Raw genomic sequence first — 22537 nt, 5'->3', positions numbered from 1 at the left:
AGTTCTTGACTTATTCTATGAGTCCCATATCTATTGAGATTGATCAACTACCTTGTTATATTATTAATAAAAGTAAGTTTGAAAGTTTTAATTCCACTATTCTTGAACTTGATAAAAATTATGTGTTTGGAAATCATGAAAAGTATGCTGCATGTGATAGTTATATTGTTGAGTTTGTTCATGAAGCTACTGAAAATTATTATGAGAGAGGAAAATATGGTGGTAGAAATTTTCATGGTACTAATACACCTCTCTATATGCTGAAATTGCTGAAGTTACACTTGTGCTATCTTCGTATGCTTGTCACTTTGTTCTTCATGAATTTATTTGTGTACAAGATTCCTTTCCATAGGAAGCATGTTAGGCTTAAATGTGTTTTGGATTTGCCTCTTGATGCTCTCTTTTGCTTCCAATACTATTTCTTGCGAGTGCATCATTAAAACTGCTGAGCCCATCTTAATGGCTATAAAGAAAAGAACTTCTTGGGAGATAACCCATGTGTTATTTTGCTACAGTACTTTGTTTTATATTTGTGTCTTGGAAGTTGTTTACTACTATAGCAACCTCTCCTTATCTTAGTTTTGTGTTTTGTTGTGCCAAGTGAAGCCTCTAATCGAAGGTTGATACTAGATTTGGATTTCTGCACAGAAACAAATTTCTATCTGTCACGAATCTGGGCTGTTCTCTCTGTAGGTAACTCAGAAAATTAAGCCAATTTACGTGCGTGTTCCTCAGATATGTACGCAACTTTCATTAGTTTTGAGTTTTCTGATTTGAGCAACGGAAGTATTTTATTAAAATTCGTCTTTACTGGCTGTTCTGTTTTGGCAGATTCTGTCTCTGTTTTTTGCATTGTCTCTTGTGGACTTTAAGCGAAGTTTTCTAGACGTGGAGAGCTGTAGCTAATGTTTTATTGAGTTCTTGCAATGTGCCACTACAGGACCAAGGTGGATTCAAATTTTTTGAGTACTAACCCCTCTAATGAAGTTTATGAGAAGTTTGGTGTGAAGGAAGTTTTCAAGGGTCAAGAGAGGAGGATGATATATGATCGAGAAGAGTGAAAAGTCTAAGCTTGGGGATGCCCCCGTGGTTCATCCCTGCATATTTCAAGAAGACTCAAGCGTCTAAGCTTGGGGATGCCCAAGGCATCCCCTTCTTCATCAACTTATCAGGTTTCCTCCCCTGAAACTATATTTTTATTCGGTCACATCTTATGTGGGCGTCTGTGTGTTTATTTTCGTTTTGTTTATGTTTGAATAAATTCGGATCCTAGCATTCCTTGTTTGGGAGAGAGACACACTCCGCTTTTTCATATGAACACTCGTGTTCTTCATTTTACTTTTAATGTTCAATGATAAAATTTGGAAGCTATTGCACTTATTTATATTTGGTTGGAAACAGAAAATGCCTCATCATGTCTTGGATAATTTGACACTTGGCAATTGTTTTGAGCTCTCAAGTAGATCATGATTAAGTTTTTTCATGTAGTCTAAGCCTATTAGTGGAGAACTACTGTAGAGCTTGTTGAAATTGGTTTGCATAATTGATCTCTCTTAAGGTTTAGATATTTTCTGGTAAAAGTGCTTGAGCAACAAGGAAGACAGTGTAGAGTATTATAATGCTTGCAATATGTTCTTATGTAAGTTTTGCTGTACCGGTTCATACTTGTGTTTGCTTCAAATAGCCTTGCTAGCCTAAGCCTTGTATCGAGAGGGAATACTTCTCATGCATCCAAAATACTTGAGCCAACCACTATGCCATTTGTGTCCACCATACCTACCTACTATGTGGTATTTCCTGCCATTCCAAAGTAAATTGCTTGAGTGCTACCTTTAAACAATTCAAAATTTATTACCTCTGATTTGTGTTAATGTTTTATAGCTCATGAGGAAGTATGTGGTGTTTATCTTTCAATCTTGTTGGGCAACTTTCATATGGACTAGTGGCACATCCGCTTATCCAATAATTTTGCAAAAAGAGCTGGCAATGGGATTCCCAGTCCCGAATTAATTAACAAAAATAGACACTCCTCCATGGTATGTGATTGTTGGACGGCACCCGAAGGATTCGGTTAGCCATGGCTTGTGTAAGCAAAGGTTGGGGGGAGTGTCATCATCATAATAAAACTAAACTAAAAAGGCACTCCTTCATGGTATGAGATTGTTGGCGGGCACCCGAGGATTCGGTTAGCCATGGTTTGTGAAAGAAAGGTTGGAAGGAGTGCCACCCAAAAATAAAAATAATTCATGGGAGCCGCTCTTTGAAGGTTTGTCTAGCAAGGGGGTTAGAGTGCCCACTACCATTCGTTGACAACAACAAACATCTCTCAAAATTTTACTTTTTATGCTCTCTATATGTTTTCAAAATCAAAGCTCTAGCACAAATATAGCAATCAATGCTTCCCTCTGCGAAGGGCCATTCTTTTATTTTATGTTGAGTCAGTTTACCTACTTCCTTCCATCTTAGAAGCAAACACTTGTGTCAACTGTGCATTGATTCTTACATACTTGCTTATTTGCATTCATCATATTACTTTGTGTTGAAAATTATCCATGAGATATGCATGTTACAAGTTGAAAGCAACCGCTGAAACTTATATCTTCCTTTGTGTTGTTTCGATGCCTTTACTTTGAACTTATTGCTTTATGAGTTAACTCTTGTGCAAGAATTTTGATACTTGTCTTGAAAGTACTCTTCATGAAAAGTTTTGCTATATGTTATCTACTTGTTAGCAACTATAGATCATTGCCTTGAGTCACTTCATTCATTTCATATGCTTTGTAATAGTATGATCAAGGTTATGTAAGTAGCATGTCACTACAAAAATTATTCTTTTTATCGTTTACCTGCTCGGGACGAGCAGGACTAAGCTTGGGGATGCTTGATACGTCTCCAACGTATCCATAATTTCTGTTGTTCCATGCTTGTTTTATGACAATACTTACATGTTTTGCTTACACTTTATGATGTTTTTATGCGTTTTCCGGAACTAACCTATTAACAAGATGCCACAGTGCCGTTCTCGTTTTCTGCTGTTTTTGGTTCCGAGAAAGGCTGTTCGGGCAATATTCTCAGAATTCGACGAAACGAAGAACAAACCTCCTATTTTTCCCGGAAGCGTCCATAACACCGAAGAAGAGTCGGAGAGGGGCCGGAGGGCCACCACACCATAGGGCGGCGCGGCCTGGCCTGGGCCCGCGCCGGCCTGTGGTGTGGCGCCCCCAGGTGCCCCCCTGCGCCGCCTCTTCGCCTATAAAATTCCTTTCGACCTAAAAACACCGAAACTCTAAACGAAAAACCACGATACGGAAAACCTTCCAGAGCCGCCGCCATCGCGAAGCCAAGATCTGGGGGACAGGAGTCTCTGTTCCGGCACCCTGCCGGAGCGGGGAAGTGCCCCCGGAAGGCTTCTCCATCGACACCGCTGCCATCTCCACCGCCATCTTCATCACCGCTGCTGCTCCCATGAGGAGGGAGTAGTTCTCCATCGAGGCTCGGGGCTGTACCGGTAGCTATGTGGTTCATCTCTCTCCTATGTGCTTCAATACAATAATCTCATGAGCTGCCTTACATGATTGAGATTCATATGATAATGCTTGTAATCTAGATGTCGTTATGCTAGTCAAGTGAGTTTTACTTATGTGATCTCCGGAGACTCCTTGTCCCACGTGTGTAAAGGTGACAAGTGTGTGCACCGTGTGGGTCTCTTAGGCTATATTTCACGTAATACTTATTCACTCGTTGAATGGCATAGTGAGGTGCTTATTTATATCTCTTTATGATTGCAATGTGTTTGTATCACAATTTATCTATGTGCTACTCTAGCAATGTTATTAAAGTAGTTTTATTCCTCCCGCACGTGTGCAAAGGTGACAAGTGTGTGCACCGTGTTAGTACTTGGTTTATGCTATGATCATGATCTCTTGTAGATTGCAAAGTTAACTATTGCTATGATAATATTAATGTGATCTATTCCTCCTACATATGCATGAAGGTGACAAGTGTGCATGCTATGCTAGTACTTGGTTTAGTCTTTTGATCTATCTTACACTAAAGGTTACTAAAATATGAGCATTATTGTGGAGCTTGTTAACTCCGGCATTGAGGGTTCGTGTAATCCTATGCAATGTGTTCATCATCCAACAAGAGTGTAGAGTATGCATTTATCCGTTCTGTTATGTGATCAATGTTGAGAGTGTCCACTAGTGAAAGTCTAATCCCTAGGCCTTGTTCCTAAATATCGCTATCGCCGCTTGTTTACTCGTTTTACTGCGTTACTACCTGCTGCGTTACTACTGCTTGTTCATCGTCCCGGGCAAAGCACTTTTCCGGTGCCGTTGCTACTACTTATTCATACCACCCGTATTTCACTATCTCTTCGCCGAACTAGTGCACCTATTAGGTGTGTTGGGGACACAAGAGACTTCTTGCTTTGTGGTTGCAGGGTTGCATGAGAGGGATATCTTTGACCTCTTCCTCCCAGAGTTCGATAAACCTTGGGTGATCCACTTAAGGGAAACTTGCTGCTGTTCTACAAACCTCTGCTCTTGGAGGCCCAACACTGTCTACAAGAATAGAAGCTCCCGTAGACATCAGGCGACATCCTCTCACTTCACGACACCACCAACAAACTCCAAGCTCAGCTCTATGACGTTCATAATCAGAACTGTGAGTATGAAAACAGGTTTAAACACATAAGCCGTGCTGCTAGTTTCAGGATTCCCGAGACCAAGATGTCATTTGTTGATGGAGAGCCTCTATCTTGGAATTCCGAGGACAAGAATTCATCACCACCATCGCCAAAGGAGTAACTCGTCATCGGTATTGGCATCCCCTTGGTTTGTTCCAAGCTTGGGGGAGTGCCGCGGTATCACATCATCACTACCTTTTACTTTTTACTATCAAGTAGTGTCATATCATGAGTAGGGAAGTTATCGTATAAGATGGAAGTATCTCTCCTTTAGTTTGTCTATGTATCCCTTGGTGTGAGTTATCGTTATGAAATATTAATGAGAAGTCTTATCATTTACATATTGCACACCTTATTTTAGTTTGCAATTTCTACTATATAATTGATCTTGATTTTAGTATCGGTACCACTTTGGGAGCATTGAGTAAATCTATTTGGTTTTGGCAAACTTAGCAATGGTCAATAGTAACAACACTTTGAGTTCAAGAAGAATAGAGAAAATACATGTAGAAGATGTTATTATCTTTCTTATCAGCTCTTAGCTTAGTATTCTGAAGTTAAAACTGTTTGTGCTTACAAGTAAGATGCATGATTGTTTCTATCACATGTATATTTGTTTGTTTCCCTCAACTCTTATGCTTGCTAATTAACCTTGCTAGCCAAAGACTCGTACCGAGAGGGAATACTTCTCGTGCATCCAAACCTTAGCCCAAACCTATGTTATTTGTGTCCACCATATCTACCTACCGCATGGTATTTTCTCGCCATTCCAAGTAAATACTTCATGTGCTACCTTTAAACAATTCAAAATTTATTACTTCTTATTTGTGTCAATGTTTTATAGCTCATGAGGAAGTATGTGGTGTTTTATCTTTCGAGTCTTGTTAGGCAGCCTCCACTAATGGACTAGTGGCTTCATCCACTTATCCTATAATTTTGCAATAAGAGCCGGCAACGGGGTTCCCGGCCCCAATTAATCAACTTTCATTAATAATTCTCTTCACATGTTTTGCCCCGATTCATCAGTAAGCAACTTAATTTTGCAATAGACACTCCTCCATGGTATGAGATTGTTGGAAGGCACCCGAGGATTCGGTTAGCCATGGCTTGTGTAAGCAAAGGTTGGGGGAGTGTCATCCTTAAATAAACTAAAGTACATGTGTAAACAAAAGAGAAGAGGGATGATCTACCTTGCTGGTAGAGATAACGTCCTTCATGGGAGCCGCTCTTTGGAGGTCTCGTTTGGCAAGGGGGTTAGAGTACCCGCTACCGATCGTTGACAACGACAAACACCTCTCAAAACTTTACTTTTATTCTCTTTATATGATTTCAAAACTGAAAAAGCTCTAGCACATGATTTAATCCCTGTTTCCCTCTGCGAAGGGCCTGTCTTTTATTTTATGTTGAGTCAGTAAACCTATTTCCCTCCATCTCAAGCAAGCATTTGAGTTGTTGTGATCAAACTATTATATTGTGATTTGCTTCATCATGTCTTTACTCTTCCTTGTTTAGTACAAGTTTTACCTGAATGAATATAGCTTTGAAAGTCATCAATGATTAATATGATTGAGTATGCGAGTTTACCATAAGTTTTAATATGAGAGCGCTGCTCAATAGATAAGTATAATCTGTTAACTGTTCTCTGACCAAGAACAAAGTTTTCCATCACCAATTATGATTTCTTATGCACCTTTATTTGTGATTACCTTATACTTGTTTCAAGTTGAGTTATATGAGGAAGTTGTTTACTATAATGTCTTGTGTGAATGAATATGATGCTTCTTGTCCGTATTTTATTTATCGACTCTTCACTCCATAAACATGTGGTCCTGTTCACCGAGTTCAGTTTCGCTTGGGGACAAGCGAAGTCTAAGCTTGGGGGGAGTTGATACGTCCAATTTGCATCACTATTTTATATCATAATTTGCTGTTATTCATTGATATATTTCATATTGGGACACAATACTTATGTTATTTCATCTATTTTGCATGTTTCATGATTATTTGGAGATCGCGCACCGGAGCCGGGATTACTGCTGGAAAAAGCACCGTCGGGATGCAATATTTCGGAAGATCAACTGTGGAAGGAAATTTCACCAAAAATCCTATTTTTCCGGATGACGGAGAAGGCCGGAAGGGGGAGCCGAGAAGACCCAAGGTGGGGCCGGACCACGGGCCGGCGCGGCCCATGGCTCGGCCGTGCCACCTTGTGGTGTGGGGGCCCCACAACCCCTTTCGCCTCCTTTTCTTCGCGAAACCCTTCGTCCCGAAAACCTAAGCTCCGGAGGGTAGGTCGCGAAGAGCCACGGCCGCCTCTCGCGGGGCGGAGAACACCGGAGAGAAAAGAGCTCTCCGGCGGGCAGGAATCCGCCGGGGAAATTCCCTCCCGGAGGGGAAATCGACGCCATCGCCACCGCCATCGAGCTGGACATCATCTCCATCACCATCACCATCATCTTCATCATCATCACCGCCATCTCCACCGCAGCACCTCGTCACCGCTGTAGCAATTTGGGTTTGATCTTGATTGTTTAATAGGGGAAACTCTCCCGGTATTGATTTCTACTTGTTATTGATGCTATTGAGTGAAACCATTGAACCAAGGTTTATGTTCAGATTGTTATTCATCATCATATCACCTCTGATCATGTTCTATATGATGTCTCGTGAGTAGTTTGTTTAGTTCTTGAGGACATGGGTGAAGTCTAAATGTTAGTAGTGAATTATGGTTGAGTAATATTCAATGTTATGATATTTAAGTTGTGGTGTCATTCTTCTAGTGGTGTCGTGTGAACGTCGACTACACGATACTTCACCATTTATGGGCCTAGGGGAATGCATCTTGTACTCGATTGCCAATTGCGGGGTTGCCGGAGTGACGAAACCTAAGCCCCCGTTGGTATATCGATGCGAGGAGGGATCGCAGGATCTCGCAGTTTAAGGCTGTGGTTAGATTTATCTTAATTACTTTCTTGTAGTTGCGGATGCTTGCAAGGGGTATAATCACAAGTATGTATTAGTCCTAGGAAGGGCGGTACATTAGCATAGGTTCACCCACACAACACTTATCAAAACAATGAAGATTAATCAGCTGCATGTAGCGAAAGCACTAGACTAAAATCTCGTGTGTCCTCGAGAACGCTTGGTCATTATAAGTAAACAAACCGGCTTGTCCTTTGAGCTAAAAAGGATTGGGCCACTCGCTGCAATTATTTCTCTCGCATTTTACTTACTTGTACTTTATTCATCTGTTACATCAAAACCCCCGAATACTTGTCTGTGAGCATTTACAGTGAATCCTTCATCGAAACTGCTTGTCAACACCTTCTGCTCCTCGTTGGGTTCGAGACTCTTATTTATCGAAAGTACTACGATACACCCCCTATACTTGTGGGTCATCAGTGGTATTCGGTCGCGCGCACCCATGTTTTTATTCCAACCGTTTGGTTCCAGAGGGAGCGACGCGAAGCTCTATTCCGTGTTGACACCAGGTAACTTTTTGGTTCATGATGAAGTCAGAAGAAGGAATATCATGAAGACCGGATTGGTGGACTGACTAAAGGAGGTTCACGTCCCCGTTATACCGAGGGATTTGCTTTGCGTTCCGGACTCCGCAACAGTGGTATGCAAGTGGGGGTGGCAGCACAAGTGAAGTTCAGAGTTTACCTCTCAGGGTGAAAACCCAAGGTCTGGCCATAACTGGTTGTGCCTAGCAATAACCTTGTTGGAGGCATTGTTTTGAGAGTGTGGACTATCTTCAGGGTGAAAACCTAACACCTTTGGTTGGGCGACAACGGCGCTGGTGCACTGTTCCCTTCTTGGAGGCGTCGTTTTTGGAGAGTCTGTATTTCAGGTGTTGTCACGATGGTGGTTGTATTGTTGTTGCTAGGTCTGGAATGCTGTAGCGGGACTTTTATTTTTCTTTGTTTTTTCTTTACTTTTTTTTGGTTGTGTGCAACCGTACTGCCATAGGGTGGGGTGTTGTTGCAGAGGCTGAGTGTAATTGGTATATTTTGATATTAATATATTTCCTTTATCGAAAAAAAGATGATCTCAATCTTGAAAAATAGCATAATTAATATCATTTTAAGCGAAAGATGGCACTATGGATTGAAGGTAGCTTTTTCTCCATATGGGAAATCAAAACTTCACTTAATTGAGCGCTATAGGTTAAGTTGAGGCCTGACTCTTTTTTTTTTCAACAAAGAACTGACTCATTCTTGTCATCTTCTTCAAATTGAAACGGATAGGTTGTCTTAAGGGTATTTTTTTTAAGACGGACTGGAGCGACTCGTAGCTTCTAGCAGAAAAATTGCTGATTCGATTCTTGTATAGTCCACCAATAGTCATAGTCAGGAGACTAAATACTGAAAGATTTTCATCGTGATTGTGCATTTATGAATTATGAGTTGTAAGTTTAGTTGCAACTGAGATTTATTTAATTACAAGTGAGATTGCAATAGAAAAATGTCTCGAATAGCTGGATTTGCTTTGTGATATGTGCTAGCGTGAGCTGTAACATGGATTGCAATTGATATTCAATGACATCACTTGACTGAGAAATAAGTTAATTCTTATTTAACAGAAAATTAGTTACACTAAAAAATCTACTACTCCCTCCGTCCATAATTTTTTTTTAGATTTATATAAATTTAGATGTAGCTATACACTAGATAGTGCCTACAGACATCCACATCAAGATAAATCTAAGACCGTCGAGACCATGTTTGTGAAGCCGCACTTCCCCTCCCGGGTCGCCTCGCGTGAGGCGGCTTTGGGGGCTCCCAAACCCTAAAAAAGTGGTACCCTGATCTACTTTCTCCGTCTGCCAGTGCCACCGACCGAAGGCTGGGGGGGAGGGACGCCGCGCTCTTTAGGCTCTCCTTCACATGAATGCGGGCGGTCGCGGACTACAGGTCCGGCGGCGCGACCTTCGTGCCGTCTGCTGGACAATGGTGAGGCCGCGGAGCTCAGCGGGGAGAAGAGGAGGGTGGCAGCGAGGGTGGCACATCGGCAAGGAGATCAGGACACGGTGTGAAGGGCCCAAGTCGACGAGGCAGCGGCGGCGAGGCTCGTCCAGGAAGGGTCTTGGCGAGCAATGGTCGTCCATCCCTACGTTGCAAGCGTACGACGACGCTTTCCTGGTGGCTGCCGGCGTGGAGAAGGAGGTGAGGGGCAGGCTCGATATGGGCTACCACAACATGGATCTGGGCTTTCGTGTTTGGACCCTTGCGTCGCGTGGTGGTCGTGCACAGTGGGTAACGTTGTTGCGGAGGGTCCTGGCTCTTCCTTGAGGTGGTCGGTGGATGTTCCTTGTTCGGGTTGGAGGAGGCTGATGGACCGTGGCTCCCTGCCATGTAGGGAGTCGGAGTACTACGGCTTTGCAACTACATCGACAAGGCGCTGCAGCGGCGGCGATGCGAGGCTTCATGGACGACATGCCACATTTACGGGGCTATGCGAGATGTGCGACGATACAAATGAAAGTCTTGCCTGGGTCGAGTCGTGCCGACGGTGATGGCGCCATCGGGTGTCGTTTCCCTCCTTGGAGGCGCTGCCGAGGAGTGTCGGCATCTCCCTAACATTCTCAGAGCTGGTGGTTGCCTCCGGAGTGGAACGGCTTGATGGCGACGTCTTCAACGTCATATCTCTATTGGGAGCATTGTGCTTGAAGACACGGCGCAGAGTCTTTTGCTTTCATCTGGTGCTCACCATTGTTCAAGGCGGATCTTCAAGGACACTATGCATGCCATGGATGGCATGTCCAAGACGATGCCTCCTCAGGATCGACCAAGTCCCCACCATTGATCTCCTTTTAATGGTGCGTTGACAATAAGGATCATTTTGAGTTGTTGTTCTTCGGAGGTGCCCAGCGCCGTTCGAGGGAAGCTCTTTTGTGTTGTTTTGGTTGTCTTCGTACTAGCCGGTGTGGAGTTCGTTTACGCGAGTTGCTTGCATCGAGTGGTGCTGTTATTGTACTGAAACCTCTGCCTTTTATAAAAAGTATGGTCCATTTTGTCGTATTCTCGAAAAAAGATAAAACCAAGACATGCATCCTTTTATAGACAGAGGAAGTATCATTCCCTTTGTTTTGATTTATGTAAATTTAAACTAAAACCACCACAAATAATATAAGAGTTTAGGTAAATTTTAACTAAAACCATGACAAAAACTACAAAATGGAGGGAGTTTAGGATTTGTCTTTCAGTACATATTTTTCTTTTAATTAGGGCAAGATCAGCACGTCCAGACAAACATCAACACTGAATAGTTTTCTAATTTGTGAAGGATAAATGCGATTACGCAGGAACGTGGAGCAGTTACCAGTCTGATTTGGACGCACACTTCTTCATTAATATCCATGTACAGCACTACGAACGCAGCGAGGGCCCGATTTTTACACGCGGCAGGAGGCCAAGCTTTGGGTGTACTGGTCCTAGTGCGATCGAGTCATACTGTGTATGGGTCGGCAAAAATCTATTCCACACAGTGACAACATTCCATCGGCGTAAACGCTCACGACAAGGCGACTGTTATCCGTTAATCAACGGAAGCAGCTTCAGATTAACAAAAGCATGCTGCTGATGTTAACTCCAGGGATTAATTCGGCTGCTAGTCGCGATCAGTGAGCTACGGTGAATGACTGAATGAGGATAGCTGAGCTAGTGGCTAGCTAGCTGCGGACAATTCTTCTTTTGGTAGCATTCGAGGTGTCGCCGATCATTGCCGCCATCGCTGCTGATGAAAGGTGGAGCTTGTGGCTAGTCCAGGGGCATCTGTACGCTGCTGATTGGTCGCCTCAGTGTCAAAACTAGCCAGACTATCTTTTAGAAGACCATCGGCGCACCCGTGCGTGTTTGGAGTATAGTTTAACAAGTCGTTAGTTTTTTTTCGAGATAAACCAGTCGTTCGATATGTCTCATTAGGGGCCGCAGTGTATGCTGGGAAGCCAGCGTACGTATGCATGCAGAACATGGTGAGTGCAGGAGATTAAGGAATTAGCTATGGGGTTTCGTTGATAGGCTAAAGGCATCTATAGTCGATCCCTCAAACCATTTGGGACATCAAAAAATTAACTTGTCGAAGTCGGCCGATTCCTAAATATACTTCAGAGAAAACCTTGGCCTCTCCACCCGTGTCGATGCTCTCCCTTGCCCATGACACCTTGCCACCGGTGACACCTCCAACTTCCACTAATACCCTCTGCCTACACCCCGCAACCTCCGCCGCCCTCCTGCCCCACTTTGTCAGAAAATCGAGCCGCTGCTCTGTCATCGCGTTTTTTCTCTTCCAAAATGGAGCATCTCCAAGCCCGATTTGTCAGAAAAGCCAGAGTGGATTTGTTGTAGAACAGCCGCATCAGAGCTAGGAAATGACGGTATCGGGGGAGGCCGATGAAACCCCAACCGACCTTCTTCGACCGCAACGAACATTGTGTGTGACCGCCGACTAACATTGGACACGAATCTTCGTCATCCGAGCCCCTCCAGTCGACTGCTAGCCGTCCAGCAACCCCGCTGGCCGTCTTGCAGCTTCAACAATACCTCAACACCATTGGTCGATGGCCTCACCTCCTCCGCCCTCCAAGTGTTCGACAATTGGTTAGGTGAGTTTTGTTTGTGCTATTTTCATTTTGTTTTACTTTTTGTCAATCAAATTCAACCTAGTCAATTCTATAGTATGGATGAAGAGGTTGGGGGAGATGATCTTCGACGAATCTTCATCGACAGAGGAGGAAGAAGACGATGAGGAGGTTGAAATGGCCATGGCAGTGACTAGGTTCCCATTTCGGCCGTTTGTACATTAACCGAGATAGAACGGGGGCATGCCGAGCTTATGAGAGATTACTTCAACCCCGATGCCACTTATCCGAAAAAGTATTTTTGCAAGCAATTTCGGATGCCCAAGAGTCTCGTCCTTAGTATTCCAAAAATCACGGGGGATCATGATGATTGGTTTAAGCCGAGGAGGAGAGCATCGGGGATATCAGTGCGATCCCATTGATGAAGTGTGTCAAAAAAATCGAGTGCTTCCCTACAGGTGTTTGACCGACACTGTTGATGACTATGTCCGCATTGAGGACGATACAATCTTGGAGGCAGTTCAAAGATACACACATAGGACAAGATGGAGATCTTTGGGCAGAGTACTCGACTATAACCAATGATGAAGACACCGAGAGACTGTTGGATGAGAGTGTAGAACGTGGATGGCATGGAATGCCTGCATCAATAGAATACATGCACTTGACATGCACTTGACATGGAAGAACTGCCCTCCATCAGGATGAAAAATAATTCAGTACAAAGGTCACTACAAAGATCCAACAATCATTCTTGAGGCTGTTTCATCGAAGGATCTATGGATTGCCATTCATTCTTTGGATTGCCTGACTCTTATAATGGCCTGAATGTTCTATCAAGATCACCACTATTCGTAAAGCTTGTTTTCGGAGATGCTCCTCCTTGCAACTATGAAGTCAATGGCCATCATTAAACGATGAGTTACTACCTTGCAGATGTCATCTATCTTGCATGGGCTACATTTGCGAAGACAATCCGGCGTTCTAATTATTCAGAAGGAATCTCACTTCAGAGTTGTTTATAGTCGATAAGTCAGGATGTGGAGAGAGATTTCGGCGTACTTCAGAAGCACTTTGTCATTGTTCATTGGCTTGCTAAGTATTGGAAACCAAAGGTCCTATGAAAAATAATGACATGTTGCATCATCTTGCATAACATGATCATTGAGAACTATCGGTACATCTCCAATGGGAATCCTATTAAACGAGAACATGATGCAAACACGATACAAATATTACTAACAACATGTCGAAGCATCACAAAACGAGAGATACACACTCATCTGCTAGATGATCTTGTTGAGCATCACTAGCTACTCGACATCTCTTCATAATTGTGATTTTACTTTCATTTGAACTATTCATGCTATTCACTTCATTTGAACCTAACATATGTTTGGCCTTGACTAATTTAGTTTGTAAACTTATATTTTATTCTTTCATAATCATGATATTTTACTTAATTGACCGTATTCCATGTGTTTGGCTTTGAATATTTTGGTTTGGAAATAAAAATTAGGAAGTTAATTATAGGGGTTCAGGTAGAAACCCGTTTACTTTAGAAGACCAAATATAAGGAGTTAAAGGATAAGGAGCAGTATAGGGGGGGGGGGGGGGTAAATTATAAGTGGTCGACTAGAGATGGCCCAATCGTAGCATAGATAACGCTACAAACCATTACATAACTCTTATTAGAGCGTGTAGTACCATACCCGAACTTTCTGAGTGTAACACATGGAGGATTGGTTCCAGGCTTGAATGATTTTTTTCCCATTGAATCACTCACTCAATGCACTCCATAATTTGGTAATTTTGATATAAAATTTCACAACATCACATTTGAAGAGTGGGATCATCAACAACTAAAGCCATATGGAAAAGGAATGGCAAGTTTCTAGCAAGCTGAATTTAGTTTACAATCAATCAATCTCTTGTTCAGGTGGCATGCACGACCTCTTAACTTTTACTCCATGGCTGCGGTGATGGGCTTCTTCTAGGCCTCTACTCATATTACCAAATGGGCCTCTATGATCCTTCGTCTCTTGACCTTGACCTTGATAGTTCAGGTAGATGACGAAGCGTGACATTTTTCGTGGGAGCACAAAAAAAACTAGATGATTTGAATCTTCAATCAATAATCTATAATGTCCTCCTCGACATGTGGCATAAGGTATACATACAATCTAGACTATACAACTTGGATACGCCACCTTCTATAAATACATTAGATTTAGTTAGGAACATTCACATATACAAATGTTACATATGAAATAGGGAGTCCAACTATTTAGGCCGAAGACAATTAAACCACCCAATTACAGTGTTCAACAAAGAAACTACAATATACATCTTAAGTTTCGTTGGTGGGTCCACAATGTTTCGGGATGGACATTTAATTAAAGTTCAAAACTATGGTTCAATGTAAAACATATTAGTCCATGTGGCAGCTAAAATATAAAATGTTCTCGCTTGAGATATATCAAATATTCAAATATTCTCAAAATGGTTAATTAATATTTAGAGTATAACAAAACAATTATTTTGTCTTAAAAGCAAGATTTGATTATCAACGGCACCTCAATGATTTATTATAATATTTATCTCCTTATTATTATAATATTAATTATTTACTATATCCTCGCACCCGGAACCCCCACTTTTTCTGCTTGATTATACTAAGAAATATTTGATAGTGACTTTTTGTTCGTGGATTGGAACACCGAAGTTAAACTACACAAGACGATGGTAAATGTGCAAAATTATAACAAGAGAATATTATCTCTACCGAAATGTAGCCACCAATGCCCCACCAGCAAAGCTAGTTACACTTAAAATAAAAAAGAAGATCGTTGCTAAGCGCACATGACAAAACACACATAATAATATCAACGCATTCAAAGGTGTTATTCATAGTAAATGTTATTTTGTAGATTAAATTGTTTTTCTTGTTCATAACAAAAATGTTTCCACAAATATGATTCCATGTTTCCATCTAGCACAGGATGTAGAGGGGAAGACGAGAAACGATGTGTCTACCTGGATTGTTCTGGTAATCTGGTCAATCGGTTTGCAAAGATACCAAAAACTCGGAAACAAAGGAGGAAAAGACGGAAAACGATGTCTTTTTGTGTATATCTTTGGTGATCTGGTGGATCTATTTGCAAAGATGGCAAAAACACCCGCAAGCCACACGACGTACGAATGATTCTCAAAAAGGAAAAGAGAAAAAAGAAAGAAACTTCGTGCGAATTTATGCAACAAGATCCCGATGTACATATGTTATCTGCAAGTTGAGAAGCTAAGAACCGTATACAAAAGAATTGTCTAGTATCATTCCTTTTTTTCTGGGTATTTACAATACCATCCATCCTTACAAAATTCAAGGTTTGTTTTTTTTTTTTTGATGTAAGTTCAAGGTTTGCTGATTTCGAATCAACACTACACACTACACATACACGCGCTAGGAGTAGGGTAGGGACTTGCATCAAAGAACCTCAGTTGGCCATGGCTAGTACATGCGACGCGAATCGGGGGCATCACGGAGCAGAGCCAGCCTGCTCTCATGCCACACACACATCGATCGACCCATCCATCGATTTTCGTCGTCACAATTCCTAACCTCAACCCAACCCCAAGTGTAAGGGGCAAAAAAAAATGCTACTGTAGCTCGACTAGATCGAAACACAAAAAAACAAACGAATTAATCTACGCGGTGGACCAGCTCCGGAGGAGGGACGGCCTGGCGAACATCTGCTCGAGCGCCACAACGACGGCCATGGCGAGCGATACGCCGACGCCGGGCTGCACGACCAGGCGGAACACGTCCGTGCCGACCACCTCCTTGGGGCTGGGCCTCACCTCCGCCACCGCGCGCTTCTCGCCGTCGTACACCACGCAGCACCGCCGCGCGTACGACCCTTCCACCTCGTACGACGGCGAAGCCACTCCGGCGCAAGCCGTGACGTTCGCCATGGTCTTCCCCCTCCCGTTCCGCCGGATGGCGTAGACAGGCCGCCTTGTCTCCTCGCCGGCGAACACGAGCCACTGCTCGCCCTGGATGCTAAACCGCTTGCGGCGGACGGTGAAGGCGGGGCGGCCGGCCGCGTCCATGAGGACGACCTCGTCGCCGTTCTCGGACGCGTAGCTGTCGACGCGGTAGGCCAGGTTGCCCTTGGCGTCGTACACCGTGAACCCCTTGCAGTCGAACAGCAGCGACTTGCGCCACACCGTCAGCGTCGTCGGCGCCTCCTCCGCCCGGTCGACGACGGCGCTGGCCGGCGCGGCAGGGACCAGGTTAGGATGAACCCTCGGCATGTTTGTATGTTTGATTGATCAAGAGAAGTTTGAGAAGGAACAGGTGGTTGCTAGGTAGCTAGCTGAATCAGCTAGGTTTCTTGGTACCAAGAACGGAGTGTGCGGTAGGCTGTACTTATATGCAAAGTCTCGCTCTATGATGAACTGGAGAGACCGTCCACCTTGCAGACTAAAAGGCAAAAGCATGTTGCTTCTGGCGTGGGTAGGGACAGGGGTGACATGGGCTGCTGCTTAACGACCCTGTTCCTCCTTTATTAAGTAATGCTTTGTTTCTTATCAAGATTGCTGTTTGGAGCAGCATGAAAAATCAATAACAGATGCTGCAGACAAAACAGAAGTCACTCGCAAGATGTCAGGAACGAATGTTTAGTTGCAACTTTTTTCGCGAAAACGTAAAACCTTGCGTTTCGATGCATTGATAAAAAAGAAGGTTATATGTACAAGTCCAAGAAATGATCAACACCACGCCATACAACTCAACCCAAGAAAGCTAATCTAAGGGAGAAGTTGGCGAAGACCTCGGGCCCCCGCGTCCGCCCACTGCCGCGCCTCGGCCTTGATGTCCTCGAACAGGGAAGCCATCGAGGAACGCGCATTGTCGAAGACTGCAGCGTTCCTATGCTTCCATATCCCCCATGTTTAGTTGCAACTCATGCACAACTCAAAGGCTAGCACGAATTTGAAGCAAATGCAATGGTCTGGATTTTTTCCCCCTTTGTAAAAAAATATATTTTTTCTCAATTAAACACTATGCGTAACTAAAAAAATTCTTAGTTGTAACCCAATTGCAACTACAGAAAGTGGGTTGCAATTCAGATTTACTAAGTCACAACAGGGTTAACAAATATAGAGAATTTACAAGTTAGACATCACCTGACTGAGATTTATTTAAATCTAAGTCCATTGAGCTCTAAACTGAAACGGCTCCGTTCCGGTTGATCGTGAGCACGATCAACTGTTGACCGCCGGCGCTTCCTTCTTCCTTCTTTTCGATGGGCGTCGCTGCTCTTGCATCCCTTCTCCTCTGTCGGAATTCCCCCGGGGCACGGTCACCCGTAAGATAGCATAGCCCGTTCTAGACATGCCCTAAAAGTATAGACTCTGGCAGATTATTTTGATCCATCACAACAACTGCATACTAGTTTTATGTTTGTTTACTAGCTTGCGAGCGTCAATGCGATTACGCATGGAAACAATCGTGCATGTGAATCACATCTGGCAGATTAATTTGGTCGATCTGTCAATAACTTTACAAAGGATAAACATGCGATTACAAATGTAACATAGACGCATTACCAGTCTGATTTGGACGCATAGTTTCTTCACTAATATCCATGAACAGCACTACGAACGCAGCGAGGGTCTGATTTTTACACGCGGCAGGAGGCGAAGCTTTGGGTGGGCTGGGGCTACTGGCTACTCCACATGAATAACACTAGCGGCTGTTCTAGTGCGCGATCGAGTCCTACTGTGTGTATGTGTCGGCAAAGAACTACTCCACAGTGACAACATTCCATTGGCGTAACACTAAACGACACGATCGATGCCTGCAGTTATCGGTTAATCGAAGGAAGCAACCTGATTAACAAGAGGATGCTGCTGATGTTAACTCCATCGGCGATTAATTAACTACGTAGTCGCGATCAGTGTGCTACTTACGGTGAATGATGACGAGATAAGATAGCTGCGAGCCGGTGGCTAGTGGCCTAGTATTACCAGACGCTTTCTTCTTTTAGTAGCATTCGAGGTGTCGACGTTGATCATTGCCGCGATTGATCGCTGCTGAAGAAAGCTAGAGAGCTTGTGGCTGGTTAAGAGCCATCTGTGTGCTCTTCATTGGCCGCATCTTCTTAAAACTAGCTGCACTATTTTAGATTACTAGGGACACCTGTACGTGCGATTTTGGGGTATAATAATTTGACCACGCGTTAGATATTTTTCATTATAGAGCCTTGGCGGGCGTGGAATATACTCCGAAGCCAGCTTACGTACGCAGAACAATGTATATGTTGAGTGGAAACAGATGGAGTTGAGGAATTGGCTATGGGGTTCGGTCAATGGGCTAGTATACATAATTTAACTAACCATCAGATAATTCTCACTAGAGCACGTAACGGCATACACGCAGAACTTGCTGAGTGCAACACATGCAGTACAAGGATTGGCTATTGAATTTTACGGGCAACTAGTATTTCTTTGACAGATAAGAAATTATAGCATGTGTAGTTGAGTCAATTATTTGTGTGGAGCACGCATAAGACCAGCATGATTTTCATCTTCAACCAATAATCTAGAATGTCCTACTCCACACGTGGCATATTGTATATTCATACAATCTAGAACATAAGGCTCTTGTGCGCCACCTCTATACATACATCTGATTTACATAAGACCGTTCAATTTCTCAAGGTATACCGGTACGTGTTGCATACAAAAATATGAACTAGGGAGTACAATAATAAGGTATGCAGCCAATTGAACTGCAATATACTTGGTCAAAAGAGAAACAATGATATATGGCTCAACATTCAATGGTGGGTCAAGAATGTATAGGGATGAGCATCTGAAGTTGCAAAAATATTGTTTGGTGTTAAATATACAAACCCATAGGATAACCGAAGTACAAAGTGTTCGCGCTAGATACAAATCAAATAATTAGAATTCTTCAAATTGATCGATTAAAGATTACAATACAACATGAAAGTTATGTTGTCTTAAAAATAATACCTTATTGTGTATGGTATAGTTGTTCTAGCATGTGAGATCATATTTTATTATTTAAACCCATAAAAACGCAAATAGAAAATGGTGTAGTACAAGGATCATGTAGGTCTCGAAGAACTTGTAGGCCTCGTAAAATGCTTAAGGTAACAGAGGCCAATCCTTAAATTATGCTGCCATCAATGGGATAAACATCCTCCCCGCCCCCTCCAATCCAATTATTTCTTGCATGTATGGATGCCGCTAACCCAAGACAATTTTTTTCTATCGAAATAAGAGTACATAGTAAAAAAAGCAAAAATTAAAGTTTGTTCATTTTAGAGAAGAAAGTACAATGTAACAAGCAAGAAGAATAAACATTTTATTTGCAGAAAAAATCAAAGAAAAAGGATTAAACATCGAATAAAAGATGTATCATGTTGTTTGCACACTTGACTTTTTATCTGCCTCATCCTCTTACCTTGAAATTTGCTACTGATATATGCAACATGTTTTTTTTACCTTATATATCATCATTGCATCATTGTATATGTAATTGGGTACTATTATTTTGCAAAAATAAAAAAAATGAATTTCCAATCTGGTCCTATCCTACATTGTTGGTCATGAGTTTCAAGGTTTAAATACCCCCCCCCCCCCCCTCACCACACGAAAAATCGAACTACAAAAATTTACCAGGCTTGATCGCATCTCTTTCTCAAAAAAATATGCGGGAGGGGATTCTAGAGCACAGAGAACATGTCAAGTGAGATATGGCACAACCTGCTCAACTAAGATCGGAAACAATAATAAAGGTCATTAGTACTCCATTGCGTTATAACATGGACAATATATACATATAACATGTCATGAAGTTTCAGATCCAAGTTAACATAGTAGTACCGGTTCAAGAAAAAAGAGAGGAACTATGCTCAAGAGACAATTAGGGTTTATGTCCCACTTGCTAGAGATGCCGACGACATGTACCACTTTTGGTGCCCCTTTGTACCTTAGAGGTGCGCTTGACCTTGACCGCTCGTTAGCAGAAGGGTTCCCACATTTTTTAGGTATTTTGAGCGTCTTCGTTGGGATGGTGAGGGGGGGCACTCTAGAAGTTAGAATAAAGTCTTCCCTCTGTATTCGCATTTTGATGGTGCCCCTAGCACCAATAGAGAGCATGTGGAGTTGTCTTCCTGATGGATCTTCTAGGATCTAGTCGACGTTTGTGTTCTTTTGTGTGGTTGTAAGTATGAACTTTTAGCATGACTCTTTGGAGGTTTAGCACGACGACTTCACTTCCACACTAGCTTCTACAACAATGTTTTCTCGGCTCTAGTGAGAACTGGTAACTGACTTCAATTCCATTTCTCATAGACGTCGCTAGGTGGTCCAACAACTTCATGTAATTTTGTTACTTCTACGGACCGTTGTACTTTTGTTGATTATGATTAATTGATTAGAGGATCTTTCGCAAAATATCTTTTGGATGCAAGTTTTCAATCAACATCTCGAGAAATACAAACAACACATTCGGCTATGATATCTTTAATGGACCCAATTTACATCCAAGCTTGGGATGTTACCATGCATTCATGGTACCTTTATCGGAAAAATGCATTCATGGTACGATTTACATGATTTTCCATAGTTATGGGGTCGAACCGGAAATTAAACTTTCTGACATGCTAAAATGTATTGTATCGCTATGCTCAACCCCTTTTAGATTTATTTAACGTGTGGTTTTTAACCTTGGGTGCACCAAATACACCAGAAGAACAAGCGCAACACATAGCACCACCTCAATCGGAGAACGTCCTCATCCTACACTCAATATAGTATAGACAAGTTCAGCTCTTTGACCGCCCGCTTGCATTATATTAAAGGAGTATCTATAGATGATCCGCCATTCCAGTATACTGTATTATTCCGTCTCTTTTAATTGATTTAAATTTGATACAACTTTATACTAAATTTGAGTTAATTAAATAGAATCGGAGGGAGTAGTTACGAACAACTCGCTCGTCATCTTTTTTGGTGGGGCATCAGAGCTTGCAGCAGTACTTGTGCTGTCGTTGAGACATCCACGTATTAAACGGCCGGGGGCGAACTAGCAATACTATCTGGGTGCTTCAGCTGGCCTCCTACATCGTCCGTTGGTTGAGGAGATGCTCCACGATCAAGATTTATTGGGACAATATTGAACTGTTGGTGGAGACCGCTGCCCATAGCAAAATGATTTTGTCCATAATGTTCGGCCTAATTATCAATCAATTTATGAGCGAGTGCCGTGTGATGAAGGGTTGTGTGTTGGGAGAAGCCAATCAGCTGAACTATCTTGCATTTCACATCAAGGCTGGTGGCGCTGCAACGAATTAGGTTGGGCGTCCAAACTGCAAGCAGTACTATCAATTATATTTTCTTTCACAGAAGAATATTTATTCGAAAACTATTTTTATTCCCGTTGATAAAAGATTAACAAAAGATTTGCCTTAACTGGGATGTTGTCAAGCCACCTCGGCGAACTTTTCAGAACTTCGGCAATTTTGTATTTGTACAGCGATGTTTGTGCTAACATGATGATTGTATAGATGATTAGCATTGTTTTAATAGGCACACTTAACCACTAATATATTTTTTCAAGGACAAAGACAAGGAGTAAGAGGATGCCATGATTAAGAAATACATTACAAAACCAGCCCCCTGCTCGCCACTATCCATACTGGTAGACCCTTTGCTCGACAAGGTCATCACTGGCAACACTCCCTTTCCAATCTTTGTGTTTTACAAAGACTTTACAAACTAACACCTAGCCTTTTCTGGATGAATTACTCGATCATGCGCACTGTGCACGCATCAGCCCACTGAGCAAGCTTTCGCGCCATACCAATGCATGCATGTACCTCTAAAAAAATGCATGTATGTGTTACTAGATCCTAAAACAGCCCCCCACCCTAAAGTATGCAGCTGCGGATAGCATCCCAATGCTATGCTGATATCAGGGTTTAAGGTGGAGTTTAATCAGGAGCGAAACTAGGAAGACAATCATGTAGATATATGTCTGAACATGGATCGAGACCAAATAAATATCTTGTGTAATACGACCTATGAAAACTAGTATGTATCTTTTTCTTCAACCGAACTTGTTCCTCTAGTTTGTAGATCCCTACCGTTGTCATTGTCGTTCAAGCTGCTTAAAAGGGCTAGACAATATATTTTAACACATTTTCTCGTCTAGGGTGTGGATGTACATG

General features: G+C 42.5%; 1 protein-coding gene across 1 annotated transcript; it reads right to left on the bottom strand.

Moving 5' to 3' along the window:
• Positions 1 to 15756: 15756 nt before the first annotated feature.
• Positions 15757 to 16598, bottom strand: LOC124659262 (protein LURP-one-related 8-like). Its single transcript, XM_047197185.1, has one exon. It carries the CDS (start codon positions 16584 to 16586, stop codon positions 15978 to 15980), a length of 609 nt encoding a protein of 202 aa, XP_047053141.1. The 5' UTR covers positions 16587 to 16598; the 3' UTR covers positions 15757 to 15977.
• Positions 16599 to 22537: the final 5939 nt, after the last annotated feature.

This window comes from Lolium rigidum, chromosome 6 (genome assembly GCF_022539505.1).
Source record: "Lolium rigidum isolate FL_2022 chromosome 6, APGP_CSIRO_Lrig_0.1, whole genome shotgun sequence".
Lineage (NCBI taxonomy): Eukaryota > Viridiplantae > Streptophyta > Magnoliopsida > Poales > Poaceae > Lolium > Lolium rigidum.
This window is presented reverse-complemented; position numbering and strand designations above follow the sequence as displayed.

Coding starts and splice junctions, on each gene's coding strand:
- LOC124659262 (XM_047197185.1), bottom strand. CDS start 16,586: ATGCCGAGGGTTCATCCTAACCTGGTCCCTGCCGCGCCGGCCAGCGCC.